The 9,060-nt window shown below is 36.2% G+C and overlaps 1 protein-coding gene across 1 annotated transcript; it reads left to right on the top strand.

Moving 5' to 3' along the window:
- Window positions 1–1,054: 1,054 nt before the first annotated feature.
- LOC119522837 (opioid growth factor receptor-like protein 1) lies at window positions 1,055–6,001 on the top strand. Its single transcript, XM_037821505.1, has 2 exons — window positions 1,055–1,874; window positions 5,156–6,001. The coding sequence occupies exons 1-2, from the start codon at window positions 1,186–1,188 to the stop codon at window positions 5,814–5,816; spliced, it is 1,350 nt and encodes a 449-aa protein (XP_037677433.1). The 5' UTR covers window positions 1,055–1,185; the 3' UTR covers window positions 5,817–6,001.
- Window positions 6,002–9,060: the final 3,059 nt, after the last annotated feature.

Here is a 9,060-nt window from a genome sequence, read left to right as displayed (position 1 = left end):
AACCCCTAAACAGCAGGATATATATTCTCCTCAAGTTCCCATGGATAATTCTCCAGGATAGACCATATGCTGGGTCACAAAACAAGTGTTAATAAATTTAGAAAGATTGAAATCATAAAAAGCATCTTCTCAGACAATAATGTAATGAAGCTGGAAATCAATAACAGGAGGAGAACTGGAATATCCACATATATATGGAAAGAAAATAACACACTCTTAAATAATCAGAGGGTCATAGTAGAAATTGCAAGGGAAATCAGTAAATATCTCGAGAAGAAGGAAAATGAGAACACAGCATATCTAAACTTATGAGATGTGGTGAAGGCAGTGCTGATAGGGAAATTCATGCACCTAAATGCCTACATTAAAAAGAATAAAGAGTTAAAATCAAAGACCTAACTGCACACTTGGAGGAACTAGAAAGTGAACAGCAAACTAATCCCAAAGCAAGCAGAAGGAAAGAAATGACAATGATTAGCACAGAAATAAAAAGGAACATAAGAGGATACTATGAATGACAGTATGCCAACACATTAGATGACATAGATGAAATGGACAACTCCTAGAAACAAAGAACTTACACTGACTCTAGAAGAAATAGAAGACCTCAATAGATCAATTACAAGTAAAGAGATTGACTCAGTCATCATAAACTTCCCAATAAAGAAATGCCCAGGACCAGAAGGCTTCACAGGTGAATTCTACCAATCATTCCAAGCAGAAATAATACCAGTCCTGCTCAAATTCTTCCAAAAAATTGAAGAGAAGGGAACACTACATACCATTCTATGAGGCAAACATCACCCTAAATCCAAAGTCAGATAAAGATACTACAGGAAAAGAAAATTACAGACCAAATTCTTTTATGGATATAGATACAAAAATATTCAACAAAATACTTTCAAGTAAAATCCAATAGCACATCAAATAATTATATACCATGCTCAAAAGTGTTTTATCCCAGACATGCAAGGGTTGTTCAATATAAGAAAATATTTAATGTAGTACACTGCTCAAAAAACTAAGGGATAAAACCACATGATCGGCGGCGGCCGGCGCGCCGAGGCTGCCGCTCAGCGCCCTCGCCGCGGCCATGCCCCGGCCTTAGCACGCCTGCCGCAGCCCGCGCTTCGCGGCCCCGCGCCCTGTACCTCCGAGCCCGCCGCCGCCGCCGCCGCCTCTTCAATGGGCAACCTGCTCGGCGGAGTCAGCTTCCGGGAGCCTACGACCGTGGAGGACTGCGACTCTACCTGGCAGACGGACTCGGAGCCCGAGCCCGAGGAGCTGGGGCCGGGTGGCGGCGAGGCCGCGGGGCAGGAGCCCTCGCAGCCCTCGCAGCCCCGGGAGCTAACCGGCGGGCAGCCCTGCCCCAGCCCCGCGCCGGACGAAGACGCCGAGGTTGCTGGCGCGGAGCAGGGTGGTGATTCTACTGAAGTAACTGTGAAACCTAAGAGAAGCTTTTATGCTGCAAGAGATTTGTACAAATACCGACACCAGTACCCAAACTTCAAAGATATCCGATACCAAAATGACTTGAGCAATCTCCGTTTTTATAAGAATAAAATTCCATTTAAGCCAGATGGTGTTTACATTGAAGAAGTTCTAAGTAAGTGGAAAGGAGATTATGAAAAGCTGGAACACAACCATACTTACATTCAGTGGCTTTTTCCCCTGAGAGAACAAGGCTTGAACTTTTATGCTAAAGAACTAACTACATATGAAATTGAGGAATTCAAAAAAACAAAAGAAGCAATTAGAAGATTTCTCCTGGCTTATAAAATGATGTTAGAATTTTTTGGAATAAAGCTGATTGATAAAACTGGAAATGTGGCCCGTGCTGTTAACTGGCAGGAAAGGTTTCAGCATCTGAATGAGGTGACTGATCAGCACTGGACTGTAAACCAACAGCTTTAAAGCACTTTTTTTAGCAAATTATAATTAGCTGAACTGGGCAAGTACTAAGAGAAAAAAATTAAAACTAAAACTAAGCAATTTCTCTTTGCCCAAACAATTAAAAGTTTTGTGTATCAGTAAACCAGATTTACTGTGTCTTTCTAGAACTTTCATCTTGCTCTGATAAAATGAGTATAAGTGTTATTGTTTAAGCCTTTTTTTTTTTTTTTTGCTTTATTAGCTGTAATCAACACTACTAAAATGGTAGCTTGTATTAAAACACTGAAGATAATGGGCATAAAGCTTTATGATCCTGACTATAACCCATTAACTCATAATTCAAGTTAATTTTAATTTATATAAGGCACTTAAAGTGGAAGTATATATGCCTCTGCCTAAGCAAGTGCAGGTAGCTATCTCTGGATAGTTTTTAAGCATTTATGTCACACTGTCAAAGAAAACTGTAGCCAAATAGCCTGAATGTGAAGGATGGCAAAAGTTTAAGTAAATTTTGGAGAGAATCTGATAGGACCTCATCTTCCATGTAATCGTGACTGTCATTTTAGAGAATCACCCACCCCAGCTTGGTTTTTGTGGTTGGAATAACAATCATGCTTAGTAAACATTTGTTGAATGAATAAATTAATGAACAAAATATGGTTGTCAGCTTACAGCCACCTTGGAGTTTTATTGTCAGATCCTCTGATTTAAAACTGGAAATAGCACTTTCCAGAGCCTTTAATCAAATGATAGTTGGCTTGAGTCAGGAGAGGGAAGTGTGAACCAATAGTCACTTCTTTGTCCCATCCATCTCCCTCTCTATCCATCGCCGTTTCACTTTTTTCCTTTCTCTGGGTAGTAGAGCTTTTTCAGCTGTGAATTAACTGCTCTAGAATCTGCCAGAAAACAAGTTTCCTTTCTGGTTTAGTTGCCAAAAAATTAAATTTGTTGACTAGATTTGAACAAATAGGGGGTTATATGACAACTTCTGTTCCATTTTCTTTCTACAGTTTGCCTTTTTTTTCTGATTTATTCTTAAATGTTATCATTTATTTGCATTTTAATCTGTATAGCATCTTGAGTTTTTTAGAGTAGGCAAGGAACTCAATATATGTATAGTAGCCTGGCAGAAGAAAAATACTGAATCAAAGTGAAATGAAATAACCTTCAGTAAACAGGTGACCATGATTAAAAGAGGTGAAATATTTTCAAACACGGAATAGAAACATAGACCAACCACTAAGATGTATTTCCAATTTTATTTGTAATCAACTTCAATTGCCGAGCCATACTTTAGACCCTAGAATCTCTTCTTTTATTATCTGTCTTCCTGTTTCTTGACTTTTATGTGCTTTTGTTCCTCACCTACCCAGTCTTCCTGACAAGGCCTACCTCTTGTCCTTACCTCTCTCTGGAAGCCTAACCTCCCTCTTTTATCTGCTGTGCAATTCCAAAGACTGCTCACAACTCTGCTTACTTCCATTGTATCTTTCACTGTGACACTTATTTCAAATCATACCAAAACACCCAGTTTCTTTCTTCAACAGTTTTGTTCCAGAATCCTGATTATCATTTTCTTCAATTCAATGTTTTGCCCTTTTCTATTGATACTTAAATATTTTTAATTGGAGAGTCTGTAGAGACAGCTAAATATGTAGAGTTTTTAACTTGACCATTCATCTTGGATTAGATATGTGAACTCAAGCTGGCTGCAAATACAGTAAATTTTGTTTTGTCCTATAGCTTTTCTATGGGGTATTTTAAATATTATTCTACCTTTCCATACATTTCTTTCTCATAGACTTATGAAGCTGATGTTGCCAAGAATTTTGTTACTATGTTTTTAGGGTATACAAACTCCACACTAAAATAACATCTTAAGTCAGTCCTGCTATTAGTGGCACACAGTTTTAACTTCACCCAAATTTTTGTTGTCTCAAAGGACTCTTACCTCCTACATATTACAAAATACAGATTCATAAAACTGAAACTTATCTGTGCTATATTTTGGCTTTCTGCCTCCAGTGAATTGCATCTTAAGATTTTTTTTTTTTTTTTTTTTTTTTGGTAAGCATCCCAAAGGATGGAAATACTAAAAACTGCTGGGCTTGTCTTTTACAGTGTTTGGTTAGCCCAAGTCATTAAGGTTTTTGTTTTGTACAAACAAACTCTCTTATTACAATAAAAGACCATGGAACCACTTCCTTTGCTCCTTCAAATAATTCATCAACATCCTTCTTCATCCTTCTCAAAAAATTTGCTTATTACTTATAAGCAAAATATTCCAAGCATGGTTGGAAACCAGGGAACTATATGCAATGCTTGTAGAAAGTTCAATGCCTGATGTACACAATAGGTTTTAGAAAGTTATAGTTAGAAAAAAGTGATGATTATGGCTGTGTGGCATTATTGGGTAAATAAATATCTGGGCTGTTAATGACACATAATTAAGATATGCATCTGAAGATGCCTTTAGGATGTGGCCAGAGAAATTTAAAATTCTTGGATAGGGAAAGAAGAGGAGAGAAAGGCCAGGGATGGAAGAAAATTAGGTTATTAAATTGGAATTAGGACAAATGTAGTGGTCCTTAATACCGAATCTTTAGTAACAGTAATAATAATAATAATAATGTAGTATCTAATATTTATTGAATTCTACATGTGCTTCACATGATGCATCTGCATAAGTATCCCTGGATTCTCACAGCAGTCCAATGAGGTGTGGGTCATTTTTCCCATTTTCCAGATAAGGTACTGAGGCTTAGAGATATATCAGAATTCCATATAGCTAGTTAGTGGTGTGAACTTAAGTCTGATTCTGAAGCCCAGGCTCTTAGCTATCAAACTATGCCCTACTAAATAAGCCAATTTTGCATCCTTTGTCAGAATAGTTCTAGTAGGGTAGAGTGGTTGCTATGCGTTCCTTGTGAGTTGGCTAATATGGTTGATTTTGCTTATCAGCTCCATTAGATCATTCTTGCTCAGGGAGAAATTATATTCTAAATATTTTTCTAATATGAAGAACTAAACAAACAAGGGGAATTTATCTTACACATTTGAGTTTCATATAGATTGATATTACATTGTGGCATAAGGTTTTAAAATCTTAATGATTTCTAATATGAATTCTAAAAAAAGTCATTTCAAGGCAAACTTCCATGGCATACAATTCCATAAAGAAAGCTTTTTCTAATAGTTTTCATTTCTCTGTTTTCTTCCACCTGATTTTTTTCCCCTCATTTTATTCAATCCTCTCTTGCAGATCCCAGCACAACTATTTAAGAATCACCCGTATTCTTAAAAGCCTTGGTGAACTTGGATATGAAAGTTTTAAATCTCCCCTTGTAAAATTTATTCTTCATGAGGCTCTTGTGGAAAATACTCTTCCCAATATTAAGCAGAGTGCTCTGGAGTATTTTGTTTATACAATTAGAGACAGAAGAGAAAGGAGAAAGCTCCTCCGATTTGCTCAGAAACATTACACGCCCTCAGAGAATTTTATCTGGGGACCACCTAGAAAAGAACAGTCAGAGGGAAGCAAAGCCCCGAAAACACCTGCCCCTCCGGCCTCCGGTCACAACAGTCAAACTTCTATGCATAAAAAATCCAAGGACTCCAAAAATTCCTCCTCAGCTGTTCATTTGAATAGCAAAACAGCAGAAGAAAAAAAATTGGCACCTAAAGAGCTTAGGAAACAGACAGACAAGCCCAGAGCAGAGCCCAACGATGAAGCTGCCAAGCCGAGAAACAGTGAGAAGGACAGTAATGCTGAAAATTCGAATTTTCAGTCAGAAAAAACAATGGACGATCCCAAAGAGAAAAAGGAGAGTGTACCCCCTTCTGAAAAAGAAGGTGAAAATCATAACAAAGACCCTGAAAATCCTGGGAATACAAATCCCCATGATGACATATTATTACAGTGAATTATCAGAAAACCCAGAAACCAGTTTAGGTAAGGGAGATAAAAACTCCGATACAATTTATCCAAGGAACAAAGATGAGATCAAATTTCAAATTTAGGCATCTGTGATTTCTGTTGTAAGATTTTATTATTTGTTTTACATTTTGGGTGACAATGAATTTAATATTTAATAAGTCTTAAGACCAATAAATGATTGTATTCTTTAAAAAAAAAAAAAAAAAAAAAAAAAAACCACATGATCATCTCAATTGACACATGAAATGCATTTGACAAAATTCAGCAGCCTTTCTAGATAAAAACTCTTAGAAAAACAAGAATAGAAGAAATGCCCTCAATGTGATAAACAGCACATGTGAAAAACCCACAGCTAACATCACACTCAATGGTGAAAGACTGAAAGCCTTCCTTGTAAGATCTGGAACAAGACAAAGATGCTGACTGTCACAACTGACATACAAAATTTTGTTGGAAGTTATAGAAAGTGCATTTAGAGAAGAAAAAGAAATAAAAAGCATCCAAAAATGGAAGAAGTAAAACTTTCACTGTTTGCAGATGCCATGATCCTACATAGAGAACATCTCCAAAAAATCAACAACAAAAGCTACCAGAATTAAAAAAAAAAATCAGCAAAGTTCCATGGTACAAACCAACATGTAAAAATCAGTAGTGTTTCTATACACCAGTAATGAGCAATCTGCAGAGGAATCAAGAAAAAACTTCCATTTACAAAGCAACAAAAAGAATCAAATATCTAGACGCAAATTTAACCAAGGATGGAAAGGATTCGTACACAGAAAATTACATGACATTGTTAAAAGACATCAAAGACATAAATAAATGGAAGGAAATTGTGTCTTCATGGATTGGAAGACTAAATTTCATTAAGATGCCAATTCTACCCAAAATTATTTACATATTCAATGCAATCCTAATCAAAATTCCAAAAGCCTACTTTGCAGAAATGGAGAAGCTAATTATAAAATTTATGTATGGTGTTTGGATAACTGGATAGCCATATCCAAAAGAATGAAAGAGGATTCCTATCTCACATACTATACAAAAATTAGCTCAAAATGGATCAAAGACCTAAACATTAGAGCTAAGACCATAAAATTTTTAGAAGAAAATGTAGGGATATACCTTAAAGATCTTGTGATAGGAGCTGGTTTCCTAGACCTTACACCCAAAGCACGAGCAACCAAAAAAGAAATGGATAAATGGGATCTCCTCAAAATTAAACACTTTTGTACATCAAAGGACTTTGTCAGAAAAGTAAAAAGGCAGCCTATGCAATGGGAGACAATATTTGGAAACCACATATCAGATAAGGGTTTAATATCCCAAATATATAAAGGGATCCTCCAACTGAACAACAGAAAGACAAACAACCCAATTTAAAAATGGGCAAAAGACATGGACAGACACTTTTCTGAAGAGGAAATACAAATAGCTCAAAAACATGTGAAAATATGTTCAACTTCATTGGTTATTAGGGAAATGCAAATCAAAACCACAATGAGATATCATCTCACACCTACCAGAATGGCTGTTATCAAAAAAAAAAAAAAAAAACAAAACAAAACAGAGAATTACAAGTGCTGGAGAGGATGTGGAGAAAGAGGCACACTTATTCACTATTGGGAATGTAGATTGCTGCAGTCATTCTGGAACACAGTGTGGAAGTTCCTCAGAAAGCTAAGTATAGATTTGCCATATGATCCAGCAATTCCATTACTAGGTATATACTCTGAGGAACAGAAAGCTAAGACATGAAACAGACATTTGTAAACCAATGTTTATAGCAGCATTATTCATGATTGCCAAGAGATGGAAACAGCCAAAATGTCCATCAATGGATGAGTGTATAAACAAACTGTGGTATGTACACATGATGCAATATTACACAGCTGCAAGCAAAAGTCATGGAACACATAACAACATGGATGAACCTTGAGAAAGTTATGTTGAGTGATATTTGCCAGAAACAAAAGGACAAATTATGCATGGTCTCACTAATAGGAACTAACATTAATGAGCAGACTTTGCAAGTTAAAAGCTGAGAACACAGGTTATCAGGAGACAGAAAGAGGATAGAGATTGGGCATTTGATGCTGAAGGAGTATAAAATGTTCAACAGGATTGATTGTATAGATCCAGAAATGGATAGCATAATGCTGTGTGATGGTAGCAAATATTATAAGTGCACTGAACAAAGATGTCTGTGAGTAAAGCTGAAAGAGGAGGGATAGGGGCATATATGACACTGGAAGTAAAGATCAACAATTAAGACTGGGACTGTATAACTTGGTGAAAACTAGAGTAATAGTATCACTAATTTTATTTTTCAGACACTTAAATCCTCCAGAGTGTTCCTATGCCAGATAAGTCCCCAGAGTCAGAGGCAACAGCCTCTTCAAGAACATCAACTAGATGCATCCCCCTTTCACATAATATTCACACTCCTTTTCAATATGAACAAATTAGGGTGGTCACTGCCTAGACATCCCTGAAAATTAAGAAAGTGATTAAATGAGAGGAAGGGGCTGCAATGGACAAGATAGGGTTTAACAAAGGATAACAAATACTGAATTGTTATATAATTGTTTCAAAATTTTTTTAATTGCTAGGGTATTAGAATCCTAGAAGGAAATAACTGACATGGTGGAACTGTAACCCAAAATATTCTTTGAAATTTGCTCTACAGCTACTTGTTAAATTGTACTTTGAAAGTTATCACCTGTCTGTGTATATGTTCTATATCACAATAAGGAAATAACTGAAACTGTGGAACTGTAACCCATAACATTGTTTGAAATTACCTATATAACTACTTCTTAAATCATACTTTCAAAGTTATCATCTTTCTGTATATATGTTATATTTCACCATAAGGAGATAACTGAAATTGTGGAACTGCAACTGATAACATTCTTTGAAATTTGCTAACCATGTGTTAAATTGTACTTTGAAAGTTATCACTTTTCTTTATATATATTTCACAATAAAAAATGTAAAAAAATAACCCACAGTCAGTATCGTCATTTACCCTTTAGTCTGATTTGCCTTGGCCCTAATGAGATCAGCTTCATTAATATCTCTAATTCATATCTTTTTCAGCTTTTTAAACAATTGCTCTTTGGGGTAATGCCGACTTTCATAGCTACAGAACGCTAGCTCTGAGTCTCAGGTGTCACACAGATACCCAAAGCTCCAGGGAATTACCAGGGTATACACAAAAAGCTCAA

This window comes from Choloepus didactylus, chromosome X (assembly GCF_015220235.1).
Source record: "Choloepus didactylus isolate mChoDid1 chromosome X, mChoDid1.pri, whole genome shotgun sequence".
Lineage (NCBI taxonomy): Eukaryota > Metazoa > Chordata > Mammalia > Pilosa > Megalonychidae > Choloepus > Choloepus didactylus.
The sequence above is the reverse complement of the archived record's forward strand: the minus strand, read 5'-3'. Positions and strand labels throughout refer to the sequence as shown.

Excerpts from the sequence above, each read along its gene's own strand:
- LOC119522837 (XM_037821505.1), top strand. The coding sequence starts at position 1,186 with ATGGGCAACCTGCTCGGCGGAGTCAGCTTCCGGGAGCCTACGACCGTG. Across the intron at positions 1,875-5,155 it reads AGGTTTCAGCATCTGAATGA|ATCCCAGCACAACTATTTAA; the intron begins GGTGACTGATCA and ends CCTCTCTTGCAG.